Raw genomic sequence first — 26,215 nt, 5'->3', positions numbered from 1 at the left:
TATCTATATAATAAGTGTGTAGATAACGGAAATTCTTAGTTTTAACAGTTTTTTATTTTTTTAAAGTTAACTTTAACGGAATATTATTATATTTAACAGTAGTTTCTAAACACTTAAACTTAAATAAAATAAAATAAATAATTAAAAAATTAAAATAGGATATTTTTTAGATATTTTTCAATGATAATTATTTAAAAATAATTAATAATTAAACAAATTAAAATATGATATTTTTGAGATGTTTTACCATGATAATTATTTAAAAATAATAAAATCATATATTTTACAACTTAAATAAATATTTAATTAAACTTAAACTCACTTATTAGAATAATATCATATTAAACATATAATATAATCTACTGTAAATTAGCATTAAATTTTTTTTGAAAGAAACTTAAATTTAAAATCCGCGTATAATATTTAATATTACATTAAACATATAATATATAATCTCTTGTTATCACTCCCAAATTCATAAACTAGAACAAACATAAACTTAAACAAAATAAATAAATTATTTAATTAAAATATGATATTTATTTCAAAATTTATATAACATTAATATAAATTAAATAAAAATAATTAATAAATTCTTTAAATAAAACTAAGCAAACGTGCAAATATGCACGCTTCTTGTATCTAGTATATATATATATATATACTTATATCATCATGTCATATGGGAGTTTCTTTAGAATTTGGCTTTTCTTGGTATCTAATATATTAATATATATTGGATTGTAATATATATGATTATTCAAGACCGAAATACTAGAAGGAATTAACCACTTCCTTGTATCTATCTCTCTCTTACAAATATATTTCAAACAAAAAATGGTCTTGAAAAAGTGTTTTAGTAGAACTACCTCAGTGGTACAATACCTAGTGAATGGGCTTATACAAAGTTGGAAACACTGTAAATTTCAACATACCCTTCATGGTCACGTGAAGATAGTTTTGTGTATGCATATTGAATATCTAATTTTAAAAAAATGATTATTGGATTAATCACATAAGCTTAATTTTTATGTACCTAAACCCTTAAAAAAAATTATTAAATTTCAAGAAATAAATTATATATATCTCTTCTATATAATATGTGTGCAGATAACAAAAATTCTTGGTTTTAAGGGTTTTTTTATTTTTTTTAATATTAACTTTAACGAAGTATTCTTATATTTAACAGAATATTCTTATATTTAACCGTAATATTTAAATACTTAAAATTAAATAAAATAAAATAAATAATTAAACAATTAAAATATGATATTTTTGAGATATTTTACAATGATAATTATTTAAAAATAATAAATAATTAAACAAATTAAATTAGGATATTTTAAAGATATTTTACATTAATAATTATTTTAAAATAATAAATAATTAAACAAATTAAAATATAATATTTTTAAGATATTTTACAATGATAATTATTTAAAAATAATAAAATCATCCATTTTATAACTTAACTAAAATTTAATTAAACTTAAACTCACTTATTAAAATAATATCATATTAAACATATAATATAATCTACTGTGAATTAGTAACAAATTATTTTTAAAAAAAAAAACTAGCAAGAAAATTAAATTTAAAATCAACGTATAATATTTAATATTACATTAAAGATATAATATATAATTTCTTGTTGTTACTTCCAAATTCAAAAACTAGAACAAACATAAACTCTCAATGATTACTACTCATAGATGTGTACTAACAATTATGATAATGTGACAACATAGTGACTTGGTATAACAAGTCAAGATCAGGTAAATATTTTTTTTCTACATTAGTTTTTTTTTGCCATAATTAATGTTGTTTCCAACCAATGAGAGACACTAACTATATTTAGAAATTGACATACATTTGAAAAATGAAAAAAGTTTACAATATTATATTTTCATAATAAATACATGATTTTCATCAGGTAACCTTTCACACAATTTAAAAAAATCAAAATTTACTTTTAAAAATATTAATTAACAATTATAAATATGAACCATTGATGTTAATCGTAACTATTAAAAATGCACACATATATATATATATATATATATATAAAAGTTTGTTTTTCTTCTCTATCCACTAATGTAAGATAAAACATCATTAAGAATCAATTGGACTTTATTTAATAGACTTGTAATGTGGTTAGACTTTATGTAGACTTTACTCATATTGATTATTATAATAAAATGATTTAGTGTGTAGGTTTTCTTTACTCTTATCAGCATGATATGAATGTGCCAACGAAGTGGGCATTGCTTATTATATAAAAGAGACCATAATTCTTTCTTTTCACACTTTCCTACCACACTTGAACAAATACCAATATGTTAATGGCAGCTTTAGCATTTCAAATTTATTTTATTTTAAAAAAAAAAACCTTCCATTGCAAAGTGGGAACCTGTTCTACTATTATTCATAAATGTTTATTTGAAATTTTAGAAATTGTAATAAAAAATTGGTTCTACAAATATAATATGTAATATATGACCTTTGAACAATTATTATTTAGAATAATCAATTTTACTCATGATTTAGGACTTTTATTAGTGCTTTAAATTGTTTAGTATTGTTATAAAGTAGGATGTTCACAACGCCATCTTATATTTATGAATAATTATAAAATACAACATTCCTTGTGTTCAACACCACCTTACATTTATTGATGTAATTTAATATCAGATCTCACCTGGACAAAATATTTTTATTTTTTTGAAGTCATTTTGCATTATGTTATAGTTTTGATAATTTTTTACAAAATTATCTCAGTCTAAAATTTCGACCAACTGTCTGGACCGTCCGATGCCATTTTGCAAAAAAAATAAGTCACTTTGCTCGAGACCTTTCAAGTTTCATATTCACCAAAGCCAAATGACTGTCGGATGCCATTTTGTAAAAAATCATCAAAACTAGATCGGATGACTCAATGACTTTAAAATCCCTATCAAGTTTCATATTCACCAAAGCCAATATAGAAGCTATAAAATAGACAAGCCAAGCCACTAACTTCACCCAGAGATAAATCCAAAAATGAAGTCCTCACCATCAACTTCCTCATTCTTTCTCTGCTTTGTCCTTGTTCTTCTTTCTTCATCAGCAGCAGCTAAAATCCACGAAGACTTCCATGACTGCCTCTCCCATTCCTCCATTACCGAACACCTCTACACCACTCCAAACAACCCCTCCTATTCAACACTACTAAATTCCTCTGCCATGAACTTCCGCTTCTCTTCTCCTTCCTCGCCAAAACCATCAATCATCGTCACACCATTCACTGTCTCCCAAATCAGAGCCACCCTCGAGTGTTCCAAGAAACATGGCTTGCAGATCCGAACCCGAAGCGGCGGCCACGACTCCGACGGCCTCTCCTACATATCCGACGTGCCTTTTCTCGTACTGGATCTGAGAAACCTTCGCAGGGTCACAGTCAACGTCGCAGCAAAAACTGCCTGGGTCGAAGCAGGAGCTACCATAGGCGAAGTCTATTACAACATCGCCAAGAAAAGTTCAGTTCTAGGGTTTCCTGCTGGACTTTGCTACACTGTGGGCGTTGGTGGACACTTCAGCGGTGGAGGCTATGGAGTTTTGATGAGAAAATATGGCCTTGCTGCTGATAACATCATCGATGTACGTATACTCCTAGCAAATGGAAAACTAGTTGATCGAAAATCTATGGGAGTTGATCTTTTCTGGGCTTTAAGAGGTGGTGGAGCAGCAAGCTTTGGAATTGTTCTTGCTTGGAAGATCAACTTGGTCGATATCCCATCTGTATTAACCATAGCCAATGTTCAGATGAACTACGAGAAAGATTCAACCAAGAAGCTCGTGCACCAGTGGCAAAACATAGCCAATAAACTCGATAAAGATTTGTTGCTCTACATTCTTTTTCAAACTACTATGATCAACTCATCATCATTACAAGCTCAAGCTACCTTTTCCGTTGTGTACCTTGGTAGAATCGACAAGCTTATTCCCTTGGTTAAAAAGAGCTTTCCTCAGTTGGGTTTGGAGAAAAAAGATTGTACAGAAATGAGTTGGATTCAGTACATTCTCCAACGTAATGGGTTTTCTACAAACTCTTCTATCGATGTTCTTCTGAATAGGACACAACCGGTGATGTTTTCATTCAAAGCCAAAGCTGATTATGTCAAGAAGCCAGTTCCAGAAGATGTGTTGGATGAGTTAGCAAAGAGTTTGTACCAGCAAGACCTGGGAACGGCATTGCTTCAGCTGTTTCCCTATGGAGGGAGAATGGAGGAGATTGGGGAATCGGAAACTCCATTCGCTCATCGAGCTGGGAACCTTTACGAGCTCACTTATCTTGCTCGGTGGGTGGAGAAGGGGAATGATTCTGAGACCGAGGCTCATTTGAAATGGGCAAGGAGTTCTTATAGCTATATGGCTCCATATGTGTCTAAGAATCCAAGAGAAGCTTATGTCAATTATAGGGACCTTGACATTGGAAGAAACCATTATAATGGCTCAACTAGTTATGAACGAGCAAGCATTTGGGGTTCCAAATATTACAAGAAGGATAATTTCAAGAGATTGGTTTATGTCAAAACTAGGGTTGATCCTACTAATTTCTTCAGGAATCAACAAAGTATTCCACCTTATTCTTCATGATATATACATGGGAATTCTCCTATACGGGCTTCACTTTGAACCCTACTGGTGGGCTCTCAGTATTCTCAACCCATGAATAATTTTCGGCGCGGTTTTTTTTATGACTATGTATATTGTAGCTATTTAAAGCATCCTGCAAATTTTCAAAAATTTTTGAATAGTTTACAGTACCAAAAACTAAGTTCAAACATGTTGTTGTACGCGTGACTAATTTTTTTTATGTGCGTGGAAATCAACATGTTTGAACCTAGTTTTCGGTACTGTAAAATATTCGGAATTTTCTGAAAAATTTATATAATGTTCTAAATAGCTACAATATATACGGTCATAAAAAAAATTGTACTGAAAACTATTCACGGATCGAGAAATACTTAGAGCCCCACCGATAGGGCTTAACTTATAAGAAGAATTATATATATGGTTTTGTTTCAAATAATAATAATGGCTTTTAAATTGATGTGAAAATTGTGTTTTAAATAATACAGTGTTATTTATATATGATAGTGCTCTAGATCATGTAATAATTCCTAAGCAAATTATTACATGATAAGTATTAATTTATATATATATATATATAGATTTCAAAATTTTGGATTAGATCAATCATTCAGTAATTTGAAAATAGTTAAAGCAATAATTTTGTTTCTACTTTGAAAAGTATCTACAATAATTCAATTATATATATATTTAAATAGACTTTTGAGGATAGAGGTTTGAACAATTGTGTTCAATAATTTGGCATATATATATATATACAGAAATTAGAAAAAACCTTATCTTTATTACTTACTTTGTTTAGAATTATTGGACTTTAGAAAGGTATAGTTATTGGTAAATGTGTTAAATCTTATCTATGGTAATTGCAATTGAGTGCAAGGTTGTCATTTCTAATGGGCTTCTAGTCAACAATTTCAAACCTTCTATAATTCTTACCAAATGGGATTGAAAACTTGAAATTGTGGGCTAAGCCAGCTAATAAGTTAAAAAGATCTAAAAATTATTTCTAGAAAATCGCTCATGTACCTAATACCCAATATATATGTATGAAATAGTACCTTAATTATTAAGTATTTGCTTTCTATATTTTGTAAAGAAAAACTTAGCTAAGGGATATAAATTTATTAAATTTATTTTATACCCATTTTCTTCCAAAATTTTTTTATAGCAATCTTGTTCTCACAAAGTAAACAGCCAATTACTATTCGCTCAAGATTAGAAAAACAATACTCAAACCTTAACAAATCAAATGAGTGAATACCATAATAAAATAAAGCCAAAAAGGCACAAGAGATAATTGAGATCATCTGATCTAAGAAATTTGCCCATAGATCTTATAATTCATAATCAAAGAACACCATACACAACTTTCTTCATCATCTAAAACCATTTTTTTCCTTCCAATACAATTTCAAATACTAAATTATTAGAACACATACATAATCCTAAAAAAGTGATCAAAATATCTAAAACTAAAACAAAATCAATGACTAAAACCATATCTTTAGACCAACCAAACAACAAATACTACTATGGTTGTGGGGCCTTAAAACTATCTTTTGAGTGGGACTACCAAGATTAACAATTTATTTTGGGTGTAGTACTTGGATTCAGGTGAAATCTAATGATAACTCTACAAAATAGAGTTATTTTACTACTTTTTATGTGCTAATTGTTGCTTAATTCTTGAGTTTTTAATTGATTTATTGAGTTTTTAAGTAATTTTGAATTTATTAGGCTTATTTTAATTTTATAGATTTTTGTGTGTTTTTATAATTATTTTGTTGTAAAATGTTGTAGTTAATTATATGAATTATTATTGTTAAGTTAGTGGTAAAAAAATGTTGTATTATTGAGCTTAAATGTTAAATATAAATTAAGTTATAATTAATATTTTCAAAAGAATTAATTGATTTATATTATAGTTGAAAATATTTTATTATGATTTAGTTTATGTTTATTTTGTAGGAAAGTTATTTTAATTTTGGGCTTTGAAAAGCAAGGAAAAGAATGAAGAAAAATAGCATTTTTGAGAAAAAAGAATTGAAAAGCTTGCATTTTTGAAGAACCAGCCCAAGCCCAACCTTGGGCCCAAGCTCCAAGGCCCACCAGCACCCCACGGTTCCCTCACAGCATATGCCAATCACATATACCAATCACTTAGGTGCCTACCTTCCAACAAAGCACCCAATTCCCACCATGTGCCAACGCCAGCCTCCATTCAGCCACAGTGTGACTCCACGCCTGCCCAGGCTTGAAGCAAGCTGCCACAAAGGAGCCACCCCATGCATGCCCAATTTCATTGAGCCCATAAATGGTCCTATTGTCACTTTGTCCAAAAATACAATTTTTTACCCTATTTTCTACATATTTTACCCAAAAACATAATTATTACACCCTATAATTTACCCATATTTGCCATATTATAATTAATTAATTTAATTTAATCAATTTAATTAATTTAAATTGATTATTTTAATACCACTTTTTTTGCTATAAATAAGGGAATTTGGTGCCCATTTGAGGAGGAGAGGTTACTCTACACAAAGTTTCTACACATTCAAAACCTCTCAATTCTCTTCATCTTCTTCTTCTTATTTTTATTTTTTTTCTATGTATTTTTAGAGGAAAAATTTGGGGGTTTTTCCTCCAAATTTTCCCATTTATGTTTGTAATTTTTAGTTTGTATTTGCTATTCTAGTTATGTGTTTCTAATCTTTTTAAGATTATTAAGGTGATGATGAAACATTATGTAACTAGATAGTATTTATTTTGTATGTTGATTTCCCATTTTGTGCAATAAAGTTTATGGAATTTTCTTCTTCAAATATCTTCTTTCATCTTAAATATCATGTATTTTGGATTGTTAGCACATATTTACACTTTGTTCTTCATTAGTGCAAAACATAATATTCTTTGTGTAAGATGTGTCATTAAATTGTACACATCCATGCTTAGAACAAAAATATTATGTTTTGCCTTATAAATAATGTTCATTGATTTATTTGTTATTTCATTAGATTGATTTACACTAAATGCTTTGAAATTATAATTTTGAAAAGTGAAGAAAAACCCTATCTTTTTAGAAATAATTTGTGCTTAAAATTATAAATCTATTTAGAAAATGATAGTTTGATTTATTTTAACTATCACTAAAACTTGGGAATCAATGTACTTATAAATATTATTAAACTTATATTTTGTGGATTCTAATCCTTAATAATCTTATTTTACCACCTTCATCTCTAATATTAATTTATGTTATATATATTGTCTTTAATTTCTTTATTATTATCTTTTATTTTATTTTTATTGTTACAAATTCTCATCAATCTTTGGAACTAGGTTAGAATTTATTAATTTTGGTTTAAAATAGTTTCTCTTTTCGATTTTAGACAATTCCTTTGGGTTCGATCTCGTGCTTACATGAAAACTATTCTATAAATACGATTCGTGCGCTTGCGAGTTATAAATATTTAAACATACCCGTTTTGGGTCCATCATCTAAAATCCTAATTAAATAAGCATCACATATATATCACTACTACAAAAATACATTTTTAGGACACTCACCTAGATGCGATTCCTAAAAACAGCTCTTGGACTTTTTAGGACTCGCAACGAATTTCTTTTAGGGTCGCGGGCCTTCCTTTTAGGGCACGTGGGCCGTGGCGCCCATGAATTGGGTCGCGACGCGCCCCCGTGAACCCATAAATCCCTGAGTTTTTCCTACATTTTTCCCCAGCTTAATCAATCAAAAATCTAACCTAACATACACCAGAACCAAAATTCGACCACTAAATCACAATAGCCTACTCATATTACCACAACCTCCTAAAAACCTAACCAAAATCCCTGTAAAAATCCAGAATTCATCAAAACCTCTTTGAATCCTAAAGGCTTAAGAACACCCATATTAGCAGTAGAATTCCACCCAACAATTGAAATTTAAACCTAACCTTAATGATGTTGATGATGTCCCTGAGCTGCACCTCAAAGTCCTAGCCTTAGTTCCCTAGCCCTCAAGCTTAATTCCTTAATTTTTCTCTTACAAAGCTTCAAAGTTCCCTTAGGCACAAGAGAGGGATAGAGAGAACGTGAGTGAGAGGGAGAGAGAGTGTTGAGAGTTTGAGAAATTTTTGGTTGGTTCTAGTGATTTCCTAGAGTCATCTAAGTATATTCCTTAACCAAAAGACCAAAATACCCCTTACACCAATTCAACCTCCTTTATTGCCCATAAAGGCAAAATGGCCATTGCCCCGTTTCTCACTAATTCCTCGAGTCATCATACAAATTCTCGATTAATCCCGACATGTCCAACTAATCGCCAAATACTTACCCGTTACTTGATAAATCCCCAAATATTCTCTAAGTTCCCAAAATACCCCTAGGCTCACCCCGAGTCGGGTATTAAACCCTGTTGTGATTATTCCGCTAATTTGCTCACTAGGATTACCTCAAGTCGAATATTGCAAATATATCCACATAATAATGTGATCTCAATCATTTAACGCATATAATCATATTTATGCCCTTAACAGGCCAAAATTACAAATATGTCCTTATAACCAAGAAAGAGCCCACATGCATATTTAATATTCATAAACGTACATATAAATGTACACATTATCATATAAAATCATGCATGCCACATAGTCACACATTTAATCAATTAATCACACACACACACACACACACACATATATATATCCAATTAAGCCTTCTCGACATGCTAATCAAGGTACTAAGCCCTATTAGTATTTTTGAGACATTAAAACTCCACTGTAATGGCATCTTGTTGTCAACAAGCCCTTCCTCTTCTTGCAGTTTAATGAGAACTAAAATATGGTACATGTATATTAATAAGTTCACAAAAATATTTCACCTCATCAACTGATTCATCCCATCCATCTTCTCTTAGCTTTTGAATGAGAATCTTAGCAGATGAAAACAAATGCATTGCATTTAAAATATCTTGAGACTAAAGTTGCAAACCTTGACAAAGTATATTAGTGTAGCACCCACATTATTTTGATATATATAGCCAATAATCACATGATTGCATTGCATTACATATCATACAATATGTATAATTTGAGCATATGCATATTCTTATAAGTGTTTTCATGTATAAGTATAAAAGTTGTGTATGTGATGTCTATATGTATGCTCAATATTATTAACCTTGTGGCATTTGAGTTGTCTTTTATGGGTGTTTGATGTGCTCAAGATATAAGAAAGTATGAAAAATATGGACAAGGCATGGAATTAAGTGTTGAAAGTGAGATATAGAAGGCAAAATAGGTTAAGTAGTGGAAAATAGTACAATGTCGATTACTAGTATTTCGGTGTAAAATTGAGTATTTATGGATTTACCAAATGTAATCGAGGTAGGATTAAGGTCTCATTGATGATGTAAAAATGGTTTTAGAACCATTAGATCAATTCTTGATGGGAGGTATACATAATCAGTGGTATGGATGCAAAGTCAAAACGAGCTTAGCATAAGTGCGCTACGCTCGATCGGGTAAGCATAACTATTGGGTATGAAGTCATATGGACCTAAGGTTTGGTGTGAGTGTTTTACACATAAGGATAATAGGCCTAGCAGATGATTAAGTCGAAATTATTGAAGTGATAAGGTTTTCATAAGTCAAAAGGTGAAATGATGAGATGAAAGGTGTCAACTTTTGACAATAAGGCTAAATCATTGAAAATAAGGAATTTTCATCAAACCTTATCACTTTGCACGACCATTATTCTGAAAAACAGAGAGAAAAGAAAACCAAAAACCATTTCTTGGCTGGTTTGAAGAAATTCTAAGGAGATCCAAGTGAAAGCAAAGCCAAAGAAGTAGATTAAGCTTAGTTCTAGCCTTTTTATGGTAAGTTCTTGTACTTGGAAGTTAAACTATGTTTTTAATTTTTCTGAGAACTTATATATGGTGTTTTATCATTTTTAAGATATTTCTTGGGGTTTCCAAGTGGTTTGAGGTTTAGAAAAGCTTGAAGAGATTGTTTTCGCCGAAAAGTTGCTCGGTAAGTGAAATTTTGTGTTTTATGAGGTTTTTGGGGTTCTTGGAGTACAAGATGATTTTTGGTTATTTGATTGAGTTTATAAGAGAGTATATATGTTTATAAATGTTTGAATATATGTGGAGACTCATTTAATTTGGGTGATGATCTAGGAGATAAGAATTTTATCAAAATCGGTATATGATAACTTTATGATGAATCATGTTGGTATTTGGGATATATGGTTATGGCAGGTTAATTGATGTTGATTATTGGTGTATTTTGATATTTGAGGATAGCTAAAATTAAGGGGAAACTCTGTCAAAATTTCCCCAAATGTCTAAGATAAATCTAATGCTCGATCTAGGTGGTTTAAGGCATTTTAGGCATGTTTTGGGTATGAAATTTGATATGAAGTCTTATGGGTATTTTTTAAATGAGAGTTCAATGTATTACTGCCATCATTATGATGAGAAATCCATGCTATTGTCAGGATAAGCACATCAATACCTAAGACATCACTTGTTACACGGTGAAATATATTGTGGACAAAAGGTAAGTAAAGTACTCAACTGCAACACAAGAATTATGTGTTATGTGAAAGTATGCATTATATGAATATTTTGTGAGTAAGTGGTATTAACATACAGTGACACTTCATCATAAATTTGTATGCATGGCATAATAGTGATATGGTAAATTATTATATGATATAAGACCATGCATGATATTATGATGATTAATTATATAATGCCTTTGCAAGTTTTGTGCAACATAAAAGAAAGTTGTAATAAGAAGTTTAAGTTCAGTGCCACTGTTTTGAAAAGGCAAATGAAAGTGTTAATAAGTGTAAACGGATGCCTATAGTAGGCTTATAGTGGCTGCCCAATAATTTGGGCTAGGTTTAGTGAACCAATTATATTGTTTGCCATATTTCCGTTTTTATTCTCCTCCATATGAGTTATTGTTATATGTATTGACACCACAGTGTGTGGCCGCCTTAACTCTTGAGCCTGACGGGGCAACGATGGAATAAGGTTTTTAATGTGCCCTACTGTGGTGAAGGCTAGCCGGAGGAGAACCCATGGGATTTTGTATTATATGTGTAACAAGCCCTGCAGGCATTGACCAATTCAAACAGTGTGCACAATATTAAGGGGCCCAAAATTTAAAAAAAGAAGTTGTATATGTCCATTGATATTGGGTAATCATTAGCATTGCATGCATTACTTTGCTTACTGAGCTTTAGGCTCACAGTTGTCTTGTGTTGCAGGTAGAGAAAGAAATATGTGAATGATATGAGGAGAACTGAAGCATGGTCCTGACCCTGATTTGTACATATGAACACATCGACCTTTTTGTGGGTTATTTCAGTTATCAGTGAGATGTTTGTAATAAAGTGTGAAGTTATGTTTTGAAAATAAATTGGGTTATTTAATACTTATGTATAATATGTTTGAGACACACTTTATGTTTAATGTAAATAAGGTGAAATAAGTTTTCAAGTTTAAAAAAAAAAAAAAAAAATGTCCAGACTTCCGCAGAAATAAATTATGATATAGTTTTAAAACGTAACACCTCAAATATGGTTTTTAACTAAAATAAGTGAGGGTGTTACAAGTTGGTATCAGAGCGCCATGGTTAAAATGTTCTTGTAGACCGTTCATATGTACACATTGAGGAAAGGATAATGCTCAGTTCATCTGTAAGTTTTATGTGTGCATTTATTATGTGCTGGTTGCATGCATCATGTGCTTTATTGGCTAAATGACATAAGTTATGGACATTTTGTCTTAAAAGATATATAATAACACAGATGGATCATGAACATGGAATTGGGGCTACTGAAGGCTCTTGCAGCAATAAATATGAACAAGAAATGGCTCAACTTCGAGCGGTAGTGAATAGACAGGCTGAACAAATTGAGAAGTTGTTAGCAGAACAACGACAAAGGCAAGCACCAACACCACCTACTGAAACTCCAACACCTCCACAAGCTCCACCTCCACAAGCTCCACCTGCAGTGCACCCCATGGAACCATTATATGAACGGTTCCGAAAACAACGCCCACCAGTATTTGAAGGTAGCACTGACCCACTTGACGCACAAGACTGGAAGAGTTCTTTAGAAGACATCTTTGAGTTCATGCAACTAAGTGACAGGGAAAAAGTTTCTTGTGCTGCACATACACTTAAAAAGGATGCTAAGATCTGGTGGGAAGTGGTTAAGCAGACTAGAGAAGTGAATCAGATGACTTGGGCAGAATTTGAACTGGTCTTCAATGAGAAGTTTTATAATGAAGCTGTGTTGACTGCCAAAGTAAGTGAGTTCACTAGATTGCAACAGGGGAATCTATCAGTGGCTGAGTACGCCAGGACATTTGACCGGTTAGCCAAGTTTGCACCAGACTTGGTTAACACTGAAACTAGTAGAGTGAATCGCTTCCTGGAGGGTCTACAACCAGAATTGGCTAGAGATGTAGATATGGGACGTACAGGGCCTCTTTCTTATGCTCAGGCTGTGGAGAAAGCTTTGAGAGCTGAACATAGAGAAGAAAAAATAACAAAAGCTAAAGCTGCTACTAGCACGCCTCGTAGAGACACTCCATTCAACAAAGAACAAAGCCGCTTTCACAATGACAACAAAAGAGGGGCCCAGAATTTCCAATTTAGACAAGGACAGAATAAGAAATTTAAAGGAGGTCAGCAAAACAGGCAACCTGGATTCCAACAAATGCCACGATGTCAAACTTGTGGAAAGAATCATTTCGGGGAGTGCAGGCTTCTAACTAAGAGCTGCTTCAAATGTGGCAAGGGGGATCATTTTATCAAAGATTGTCCATTGATGAAGAACCAACAAATGAAGGATGAACCTCAGAGGACAAATGCTAGGGTGTTCACGATTACTCAGGCTGATGCTGATACCAACAACTCTGTTGTGTCAGGTGATATTTTTGCATCTGGTATTCTCACTCATGCATTAATAGATTCAGGTGCCACGCATTCATTTGCATCATTGACATATGTAAAAAGGTTGGGTGGATCGTGTGAAAAATTGTCAGAAGTTTTTAGTACAATGTTACCATCTGGAGAGATTCTGTATTCTACTCATTGGTTGAGGGGGGTTCCTATTTGCATTGATGGTAGGGAATTATATGCTGATCTAATAATGTTAGAGATGGCCGATTATGAGGTGATTTTGGGTATGGATTGGCTTTCAAAGTATAATGCCACTATTGATTGTAGAAGGAAAACAGTGATATTTAAGCCTTCGGAGGAAGATGAGTTTATGTTTACTGGAGCGACATCGAAAGGTTGCATTCCATTAATTTCTGCTATGAAGGCCAGGCGACTGTTGGAAAGTGGATGTGTGGGTTATCTCGCCAGTGTGGTTGACACGTATAAGGAGCAAAAGTTAAAACCGGAAGATGTACCGGTAGTTAGAGATTTCTTAGAAGTATTTCCAGAAGATTTACCGGGATTGCCTCCAGACAGAGAAATTGAATTTGTGATTGAGCTACTTCCTGGTACAGCCCCTGTGTCCAAGGCACCTTATAGAATGGCACCAGCAGAACTAAAGGAATTAAAGATACAATTGCAAGAACTCCTGGATAAAAAGTTTATCAGGCCTAGTTTTTCACCATGGGGAGCTCCGGTGCTATTTGTGAAGAAAAAGGATGGGACGATGCGAATGTGTATTGATTATAGAGAATTGAACAAGTTGACAATCAAGAATAAGTATCCACTTCCTAGAATTGATGATCTTTTTGATCAATTACAAGGAAGAGGAGTGTTTTCAAAGATTGATTTGAGATCTGGGTATCATCAATTAAAGATTAGAGAAGAGGATGTACCAAAGACCGCATTTCGAACTCGGTATGGCCATTATGAGTTCCTTGTGATGCCATTTGGATTAACTAATGCTCCAGCTGCATTCATGGACTTGATGAACAGGGTGTTTAAGGACTACCTTGATAAGTTTGTAATAGTGTTTATTGATGATATCTTGGTGTATTCTCGATCCCAAGAAGAACATGAGGAACATTTGAGGTTGACGTTGGAGAAATTAAAAGAAAAACAACTCTATGCCAAATTTAAGAAATGTGAATTTTGGCTAGAGAAGGTGGCATTTTTGGGCCATATAGTCTCAAAAGATGGTATTGCGGTGGATCCATCAAAGATTGAAGCTGTTAGTAAGTGGAATAGACCAACAAATGTTTCAGAAGTAAGGAGTTTTCTGGGATTAGCAGGCTATTACCGAAGATTTGTTGAAGGATTTTCCAAGATAGCAATGCCATTGACACAACTCACGAGGAAGAATCATAAGTTTGAATGGACTGAAGCTTGTGAGAAAAGTTTTCAAGATTTGAAGCAAAGATTGGTTTCTGCTCCAGTACTTACTATTCCATCTGGATCAGGAGGACTTGTGATTTATAGTGACGCTTCAAAGCAAGGTTTAGGGTGTGTGTTGATGCAGAATGGCAAAGTCATAGCTTATGCTTCTAGACAATTGAAGGACTATGAACAGAAGTATCCAACACATGATCTGGAGTTGGCAGCAGTTGTTTTTGCACTAAAGATTTGGAGACATTATCTGTATGGTGAGAAGTGCGAAATATATACCGATCATAAAAGTCTCAAGTATTTCTTCACTCAGAAGGAATTAAATATGAGACAAAGGAGATGGTTGGAGCTAGTGAAGGATTATGACTGTCAAATACTTTATCATCCTGGAAAAGCAAATGTAGTTGCAGACGCACTGAGTAGAAAGTCTCATGGTAATGTGTCATTTTTGAGGAAACTGACAAGACCACTTCAGGAGGACATGTGCAGAGCGGAGATTGAGGTGATCACAGGAAGATTATCAGTGATGACTATTCAGTCTACCTTGTTAGAGAGAATCAAACAAGGTCAATGTGAGGATCCTTACTTGGTGGAACAAAAAGGTGAATTGGAAAGTGGGAAGGTCAATGAGTTTAGTGTGTCATGTAATGGGATGCTAAAGTTCAAGGAAAGAGTTTGTGTCCCTAATAATGAGGAGTTGAAGAGAGAAATCCTTACCGAAGCTCACAATACCTTGTATTCAGTACATCCGGGGACGACCAAGATGTTTAATGACTTGAAAAGACACTACTGGTGGCCCAACATGAGAAAGGATGTGGTCGAGTTTGTAGCCAAGTGTTTAACCTGTCAACAAGTGAAAGCTGAACATCAGAAACCTGCTGGTTTACTACAACCAATACGGATACCAGAGTGGAAATGGGAAGAGATTACTATGGATTTTGTAGTTGGATTGCCAAAGACTTCTAAACAACATGATGCTATCTGGGTTATAGTAGACCGATATACCAAATCAGCACACTTTCTTCCGGTACGCATGACTTATACTATGGATCAGTGGGCTGAATTATATGTTCAAGAGGTTGTTAGACTTCATGGAGTGCCAGTATCTATAATTTCAGACCGGGATGCTCGATTTACTTCATTGTTTTGGGAAAGTTTGCAGAGAGCATTGGGCACAAAATTGAAGTTTACTACGGCATATCACCCCCAATCTGATGGACAATCTGAAAGGACCATTCAAACTCTTGAAGATATGCTTCGAGCTTGTGTCCTAGATTTTCAAGGATCATGGGAGAAGTATTTGTGTCTGATAGAGTTTTCTTATAACAATAGCTTTCATGCAACGATTGGTGTAGCACCGTATGAAATGTTATATGGCAGAAAATGCAGATCACCAATTCATTGGGATGAAATGGGAGAAAGAAAGTATCTTGGTCCAGATCTGGTCAGAAGGACAACTGAAGCAGTGGAGAAGATAAGAAAAAGAATGTTAACTGCTCAGAGTAGGCAAAAGAGTTACGCTGATCGAAAGCGAAGAGATGTGGAGTTCAACATTGGGGACAAGGTATTTCTGAAAATTGCCCCTATGAAAGGAGCAATGAGGTTTGGAAAGAAAGGGAAATTAAGCCCAAGATTTATTGGACCTTTTGAAGTATTGGAAAAGGTGGGAAAGGTAGCCTATAGACTGGCATTACCGCCATCACTGTCAAATGTCCACGATGTTTTTCATGTCTCATTATTGAGAAAATACGTGCCAGATCCTTCACATGTGCTAAACTACGAGCCAATAGAAGTTGAACAAGACCTAACATATGAAGAAAAACCAGTGAAAATTCTTGACAGAAAAGAGAAAGAGTTGAGAAATAAGAAGATTTCACTGGTTAAGGTCTTGTGGAGAAGTTCAAACATTGAGGAAATGACATGGGAACGGGAAGATGAAATGAGATCTAAATACCCAGAGCTATTTGGGTAAGAGAAATTTCGAGGACGAAATTTTTATAAGGTGTAGAGGATTGTAGCACCCACATTATTTTGATATATATAGCCAATAATCACATGATTGCATTGCATTACATATCATACAATATGTATAATTTGAGCATATGCATATTCTTATAAGTGTTTTCATGTATAAGTATAAAAGTTGTGTATGTGATGTCTATATGTATGCTCAATATTATTAACCTTGTGGCATTTGAGTTGTCTTTTATGGGTGTTTGATGTGCTCAAGATATAAGAAAGTATGAAAAATATGGACAAGGCATGGAATTAAGTGTTGAAAGTGAGATATAGAAGGCAAAATAGGTTAAGTAGTGGAAAATAGTACAATGTCGATTACTAGTATTTCGGTGTAAAATTGAGTATTTATGGATTTACCAAATGTAATCGAGGTAGGATTAAGGTCTCATTGATGATGTAAAAATGGTTTTAGAACCATTAGATCAATTCTTGATGGGAGGTATACATAATCAGTGGTATGGATGCAAAGTCAAAACGAGCTTAGCATAAGTGCGCTACGCTCGATCGGGTAAGCATAACTATTGGGTATGAAGTCATATGGACCTAAGGTTTGGTGTGAGTGTTTTACACATAAGGATAATAGGCCTAGCAGATGATTAAGTCGAAATTATTGAAGTGATAAGGTTTTCATAAGTCAAAAGGTGAAATGATGAGATGAAAGGTGTCAACTTTTGACAATAAGGCTAAATCATTGAAAATAAGGAATTTTCATCAAACCTTATCACTTTGCACGACCATTATTCTGAAAAACAGAGAGAAAAGAAAACCAAAAACCATTTCTTGGCTGGTTTGAAGAAATTCTAAGGAGATCCAAGTGAAAGCAAAGCCAAAGAAGTAGATTAAGCTTAGTTCTAGCCTTTTTATGGTAAGTTCTTGTACTTGGAAGTTAAACTATGTTTTTAATTTTTCTGAGAACTTATATATGGTGTTTTATCATTTTTAAGATATTTCTTGGGGTTTCCAAGTGGTTTGAGGTTTAGAAAAGCTTGAAGAGATTGTTTTCGCCGAAAAGTTGCTCGGTAAGTGAAATTTTGTGTTTTATGAGGTTTTTGGGGTTCTTGGAGTACAAGATGATTTTTGGTTATTTGATTGAGTTTATAAGAGAGTATATATGTTTATAAATGTTTGAATATATGTGGAGACTCATTTAATTTGGGTGATGATCTAGGAGATAAGAATTTTATCAAAATCGGTATATGATAACTTTATGATGAATCATGTTGGTATTTGGGATATATGGTTATGGCAGGTTAATTGATGTTGATTATTGGTGTATTTTGATATTTGAGGATAGCTAAAATTAAGGGGAAACTCTGTCAAAATTTCCCCAAATGTCTAAGATAAATCTAATGCTCGATCTAGGTGGTTTAAGGCATTTTAGGCATGTTTTGGGTATGAAATTTGATATGAAGTCTTATGGGTATTTTTTAAATGAGAGTTCAATGTATTACTGCCATCATTATGATGAGAAATCCATGCTATTGTCAGGATAAGCACATCAATACCTAAGACATCACTTGTTACACGGTGAAATATATTGTGGACAAAAGGTAAGTAAAGTACTCAACTGCAACACAAGAATTATGTGTTATGTGAAAGTATGCATTATATGAATATTTTGTGAGTAAGTGGTATTAACATACAGTGACACTTCATCATAAATTTGTATGCATGGCATAATAGTGATATGGTAAATTATTATATGATATAAGACCATGCATGATATTATGATGATTAATTATATAATGCCTTTGCAAGTTTTGTGCAACATAAAAGAAAGTTGTAATAAGAAGTTTAAGTTCAGTGCCACTGTTTTGAAAAGGCAAATGAAAGTGTTAATAAGTGTAAACGGATGCCTATAGTAGGCTTATAGTGGCTGCCCAATAATTTGGGCTAGGTTTAGTGAACCAATTATATTGTTTGCCATATTTCCGTTTTTATTCTCCTCCATATGAGTTATTGTTATATGTATTGACACCACAGTGTGTGGCCGCCTTAACTCTTGAGCCTGACGGGGCAACGATGGAATAAGGTTTTTAATGTGCCCTACTGTGGTGAAGGCTAGCCGGAGGAGAACCCATGGGATTTTGTATTATATGTGTAACAAGCCCTGCAGGCATTGACCAATTCAAACAGTGTGCACAATATTAAGGGGCCCAAAATTTAAAAAAAGAAGTTGTATATGTCCATTGATATTGGGTAATCATTAGCATTGCATGCATTACTTTGCTTACTGAGCTTTAGGCTCACAGTTGTCTTGTGTTGCAGGTAGAGAAAGAAATATGTGAATGATATGAGGAGAACTGAAGCATGGTCCTGACCCTGATTTGTACATATGAACACATCGACCTTTTTGTGGGTTATTTCAGTTATCAGTGAGATGTTTGTAATAAAGTGTGAAGTTATGTTTTGAAAATAAATTGGGTTATTTAATACTTATGTATAATATGTTTGAGACACACTTTATGTTTAATGTAAATAAGGTGAAATAAGTTTTCAAGTTTAAAAAAAAAAAAAAAAAATGTCCAGACTTCCGCAGAAATAAATTATGATATAGTTTTAAAACGTAACACCTCAAATATGGTTTTTAACTAAAATAAGTGAGGGTGTTACAATTAGAAATCTCCATAATTTTTTTTCATGAGATGCAAAATGAAAACAAAGTCAAAATAAGTGTTGCCGACTCATAAGTTGCATCAACATCTCCTCGTAGAGCAGAAGTAGTGCCATCGCCAATAATATTTAATAAAACTTCACATGTTGCACTAAACATCTTTATGAGACTAGAAATAGATCTCAAGTGAGAACTCCAACGAGTATCACCTGCCTTTTGTAAAGAATGTATTTGATTAACCCCTGTCCCACTTTCTAGTTCATCAATCTCAAGTAAATTAGCAATATTTGTAGCTTGAGCAACTTTTAATTGGTCATTACACTTACATGATGCACCAACAATATTAACAATAGAGTTTAACTTGGTGAAGAATTGATGGACACGAATAACTTCGCTAGATGCAACAACTAACACCAATCGTAAACGATGTGCAAAACAATGAACATAATAAGCGTAAGGACATTCACTTGAAATTAAAGCTTGCAAACCATTCCATTGTCCACACATGTTACTTGCACCATCGTAACCTTGTCCTCGAATAGACTGAACATCAAGACTATGATTAGATAGGACATAAAAAATACCTTGCTTTAATGTTAACGCAGCAGTGTCTTTGACATGAATAAGCCCAAAAAAGTGTTCTTGAACACAACCATCTTTGTCAACAAATCTCAAAACAATTGACATTTGCTCCTTTTTAGATTCATCTCATGCTTCATCAACTATTATACAAAATTTTGCATCACCAATTTCTTCACGAATTGCATTCCTCACTTTATTTGCCAAGACGTGCAAAATCTGTTTTTGAATTTTTGGTGATGTATATGAGGCATTGCGAGGAGCTTTATCTAAATCCTCTGCTACATCATCACTACAAGAAGCTGTGTAACTCAATATTTCTAAAAAGTTTCCACAATTTCTTGATGTTATAGACTCATCACGACCTCTGAAAGACAATCCTTGAAATTCAAACCATCTAATTCGCATGATTGAAGTTTTCAACCGAAGTCTATTTTCAGTAATTTCTTGTGATGTGAAGTTTGTAAACCTTCTTGCAACATGTGCTAGCTGGTTCATGAGATCTGCACAGGCTTTCTCAGCGTTTCTACGAGGTGAAGTGGGATATTTTCCAATATGTGCCAAAAACGAACAATGTTTTTGTAACGCCCTGGATAGCCAAGACCGCTACACTGTGTGTTTATAAAGTGCTAGACTTGCTAATCAAGTCATTTAGTTAAAAAGCGTGTTACTGAAACTATAGAGGAACTAGGGTTAAAATGTTTTGGTCTCAAAAGCTACATTTTCATTAAGAAACATTTCCTGTTTACACGGGATCCAAAAAATAATAAGTTTATAGACCATTTACAAAAGTCGTAAGGTTTAGATACAAAAACAAGTCATATTAAGGCAAAACAGACAATTAGGCAATCCCTGTCCTGATCCACTCCTCGACCATGGTGATCGAATAGCTGGCTATGCACATTCAACCCCGCAGCTCTCCATATCAGGATTGGTCCAGCTTGCCTTTACCTTTACCTACACCACATAGCACCCGTGAGCCAAGACCCAGCAAGAAAACACAACAACAGAGCATAAGCAATCAACAGAAAAATCAATATTTCATATTGCATCACATATTCTCAACCATATAAGCATCCAGTATAATCAAGTATCCCACATACTAAGCATATCAACTCATATCATATATCAGTTCACAAATGATAACTAGGGCTAGCGCCCTCAGGCTGCTCCCTCTGTTATCCCACTGACTCCGGCCCGCTTAAACCGAGCTCAGTGACTATTAAGCTGTCCTTGGCTACCAGTGGCCAAGCCGCTCCCTGTGCGCAAATATAGTGTACGACACCCTTAGGCCGCTTTTACATGTCCTGTGGCATAATACCATCATTGACACGATACAAATATCGGGAGCACTTAGTCCCATCACAATCATATAACCGGGTACAATATTCTTACCTTTCGATACGCTAGCTTTGATCACTCGACTCCTTGAGCACGATCCCCCTCGAGCCCTAGCGCTCACCTAAACACAACCATAGGCCAAAGTCATCATCGATCCTCAAGTTCAAAACCTAGCCTCGGGGCCAATCCCGAGCCCTCGGGAAGTCCTGGTTACACCAAACAAGGTGGTGGAATCAAACCCCAAACCCTTGGTCAAAAACCCTTGCAAACAACCCTAAAATCCCCTTCAGAAGACAGGGTAGCGCTACAGCGCTCATGGGAGGGTGCTACAACGCTACAAACAGAAGAAAAATCCCCTCAGCATGCATGGCCTAGCGCTACAGCGCCCAAAGGCTAGCGCTGCAGTGCTAGTCACAGACAGACAAACACCAGTTTTCCCTTCCTGCGATTTCCTCGAACCAAACTCAACCAAAACTTCTCCAAACCTTCACCAAACTAAAATAAAACCTTATGAACATACTCCACTCATTCCAAGCACCCCAAATACCTAGAACTCAAGCACATGCATCCCCAAACTCAAAATTCACCATAGCCACTTCTAGACATTAAAATTCAGCAAAAACCAGTTAAACATCAAAGTTAGAAGCTTAGAATTTATATCTTTGGTGGAATTTCGACCTCAAGTTGCCTCTAGACCTCCCTGGCTTGCTCTTCCTCAACCCTTGGCTCCAACTTTCCTAAAATTCCCCATCAACACAGCTTAAATATCTTAGCTAAGAACCAAAACCAGAACTGAAGAAACTTACAGAATTTTACCTCAAGTGTTGGTGAGTTCTTGCTAAACCTCTACCAATTCCTCAAACCTAGCTTAGGATCCTTGATGCTCAGTCTAACCTAGCTCTCCTCTGAGCTTTGCTCCAAAAATCCTCAAGAAACTGATGAAGGAAGCATAAACCGACCTTAGAAAACTCTCTCTGTTTTCTCCCTTTCTTTTCCTTCTTTTCTTTCTTTCCTCAGACTTCTACATTTCTCTACAATTTCCACTAACATAAAGCCTCAGTAATTCCCCTCTTTAGAAAGCCAAATGACCTTAATGCCCTTCCTTTTATTTCTAACCTTTTAATCAACTTAAGGGCATTCTAGTCATTTTACCCAATTCCCGCTAACTCCTCGAGTGTCTCTAATATTTCCCGCTTAACTCCCGATACCTAATTAATCACCAATAATATTCCTCAATGTCAAGATAGACTCCAGTATACTCACTAAATTCCCATTTATACCCCTATGCTCACCCCGAGCCGGGTATAAATCTCCGCCATGACTTTTTCGCTACTTTGCTCACTAGGATCGTCTCGAGTCACAGATCACAGATATATCCACATAATAATGTGGTCTCGACAATTATCACATATATCAAAGTAGTTATGCCCATAATGGCCAAAATTACGATTATGCCCTTCTAACCTAATCAGGGCCTACATGCATACTAATACACATAGTCATGCATCTCAAATATTCAAATAGTCATATAACATGCTTTAAATCACAATCATACATTTTACTCATTAAAATCACACATAATTCCCATTATGTCATCCAGGCACACTAATCAAGGCCCTTAAGCCTTATTAGCGAATTTGGGTCGTTACAGTTTTCCTCCCACCTTATTCCATGTCCGAAATCCATTAATAGTAAATGCATCTAATCCAGGGGGTCCATCTTTAGCATGGAATACAAAGAATGGTAGACAAAATGCAGCATCTACATTAGGAGAATATTCCAACCAAGAAGGAAATAGCTTAAACCAAGATGACTAGAAACTATGTGAATGCGCTCCCCCCAATTTTGGATAGGTGAAAAGTATACTCTAATATGGACCAGATTTAATATAAGCTCTACAAACTTCATCACGCTTCTCAATTGGATACTCCCATATTTTTTTTCGTAGTCCTGGATCACGCTCTAATGGATTGAAATCAAACCCTTCTTTAATATCAATTCTTGAAGATTTTGCAGCGCGATTTTCAGAATTTACATAATCAATCAACAGGTGAATCTAAAGGTGCATTAGATGTTGAAACTTCAACATTCTTTCTTTTAAAGAATGAGTCAATTGTTGATGGTTTTCTCATCTACAAATAAAAACTATATATATTAATCAAATCGTTAATCAAACTTATCAATAATAAACAAAAAATTATTAATTTCAATTAAGCTTTTAGAAATTCAACGACAACAATAATTTAACTAAAAAAACATACATTCTGTCAATATATAAAATGGTGTAGACTTGTCGTCGCTACTAATTAGTATGACACAATATTGTTAATTTCAATTAAGCTTTTATATATTCAATGGCACCAATAATTTAAATAAAAAAAAATATTTTGTCAATATAATATCCACTGATGACTTTTTTGGACCATGTATTTTTTCTGATTACTTATTTGGATTCTGTATTTTAAAAATTTTATTTTTGGACCCTATATTTTGTAAAATAGTTCAAATAGACCCTAAACTTAATTTTGATGAATAAAAAGTTGAATATAGAAACATAGTTTTTAAGCAGAATGGTTTAATTTTTGTTCTGAATAGTTAGTTTGGTAAATTATTTGTGATTTCAGTTGAGAAAATTTTGACCAAAATCAGGTTTAGGGTTCTATTTTAACAATTTTAAAGAAACATAAGGTCCAAAAAATAATTTATCAAAACACAAAATCCAAACATGTAATGAGACAAAACACAAAGTCAAAAAAAAAAAATCTATTAAAATTCCTTTAAAACCCAAATAAAATAGGCCCAATACAATGCAAGACATCATTTTCATTTGTATACAAATAAGATATATGATTAGGTGACCCATTTAGAAAACTAAAGCCTATTATATATAATATAAGTTATTTAATGAGAGGGTGGCCCATTTGGATATAATTAAATTTATACAGTAGTTAGTAGTTGTTGTTGTTTTTTTTTTTTAAATCAGCCAGTGGCCAATACCACCCCAAGGATACTGTAGGTCTGCCCCTGTATACAAGTACTAGTTATATTGTTTTATTATAATTAATTAGGACTTATGATTATGTTAAACTTTTATAATTTTGAGCTAATGATAAATTTTACCTATGCTGTTTAAGATATATTGAATTTATTATTAAATATTATATGAATTATTTATTTATTGTTGGGTCTCAAAACCTTAATCATATTCTAGAATATTTTTGCCCATAAATATAAAAATTAAAGGTAATTTTATATGTAAATTTTTCTTTCTTTAATTAGAGTACTTTTCATAATTAATTCCTGGTTAACTTTTCTATTTAATTGTTCTTTAAAAATAACTTTTTACTAAAATCAAGATTTTCATTTAATTGGTATGTTGAGGCTTGAGGTTTAAATTAATTCTCAAAAGATGTAAGCTTTTCATATAATAAATATAATCTTGATTAATTTGCCAAATAAAGTATAATATTTTTTATTCATGTCTCGCTCATGCAAATTATATAGTAAAAAAAGAAAAAAGAAAATAAAAAAAGAAAAAAGAAAAAAGATTTTCGAAAGGAGGAAAACAAGTTGTCATTTTGTTACTATATCAAGTTAGAAAGAAATATATAAAAAAAACCTCTTTATATTTGTTTATTATTCTTTTTGGGAGAATAAAGACTTAAACAATGACTTTACTTTATTGGGGTTGAACTTGACTGGCTGTGGAAAATTCTTTGTTTATATTATTTTTTAGATTTTTTCTAAAGATGACTTGGACTTATTGCCAGCCACCACCAAATACAAATATGATAAATTAGATATATTTATTTTTGGTTAAAGCCCAATAGTTACCTTCTCCTTTTAAGACCATAATTGGAATATTAAGTCAGCCAAAGACTTAAAATAGTGTTGAGTCTGCTGAGTGTTACGTATTAAAGTTTTTACCTTACGTGACATATATATATATTTTCAGAGGACAAGCTTATCCTGTCGGTGTGATAAAAAGTCTTGAACAATTTTCCATATAATTTTTCTTTTATGAATGTTATTTGTAAATTTTTAAAAATTTTTGAATAATTTACAGTAACGAAAATTAAGTTTAAATATATTACTTTCCACGCGCATAAAAAAATTAGTCACACGTACAACAACATATTTGAACTTAGTTTTCAGTATTATAAACTATTCAAAATTTTCGAAAACTTGGAGAAAGCTCAAAATAGTTACAATATACATGATCATAAAAAAAATTGCACCGAAAACTATTCACAGGTTGAGAAACACTACTAACCCTACCGATTTAATCATTTGAGGCTTAAAGTGAATCTTCTATAAAAGAATTCCTATATATATATATGATACTTGTATAATGTATTTGACTCGTGAACAATTTTCGATGTATCTTTTTAATGACGGAGTTTATTGTAGTTGTTTAAAGCATTTTGTAAATTCTACAGATACTTGTACAGTGTATTTGGCTCGTAAACAATTTTTGATGTATCTTTTTAATGGAGGGATTTATTATAGTTGTTTAAGCATTTTGTAAATTCTCAAAAAAAATCCTGAATAATTTACTACAGTAAAAATTAAGTTCAATCCGATTGTTACCGGGACTACTTTTTTTCATTGCGGTGGAAAAAAGTCTCTTTCAATCTATTTTTCGTCACCATAAAAGGTATAGAATTGTCCA

At 33.2% G+C, this 26,215-nt stretch overlaps 1 protein-coding gene across 1 annotated transcript; it reads left to right on the top strand.

The window, feature by feature from the left end:
* The first annotated feature begins 3,039 nt into the window (after positions 1-3,039).
* On the top strand, positions 3,040-4,635 carry LOC133802016 (cannabidiolic acid synthase-like). The gene has a single exon (XM_062240248.1). It carries the CDS (start codon positions 3,040-3,042, stop codon positions 4,633-4,635), a length of 1,596 nt encoding a protein of 531 aa, XP_062096232.1.
* The last annotated feature ends 21,580 nt before the right edge of the window (positions 4,636-26,215 follow it).

The sequence above is a fragment of the Humulus lupulus genome, chromosome 9 (genome assembly GCF_963169125.1).
Source record: "Humulus lupulus chromosome 9, drHumLupu1.1, whole genome shotgun sequence".
In the NCBI taxonomy this organism is placed as follows: Eukaryota; Viridiplantae; Streptophyta; class Magnoliopsida; order Rosales; family Cannabaceae; genus Humulus; species Humulus lupulus.
Note: the sequence above shows the minus strand (reverse complement) of the source record. Positions and strands in the feature narration are given on the sequence as shown.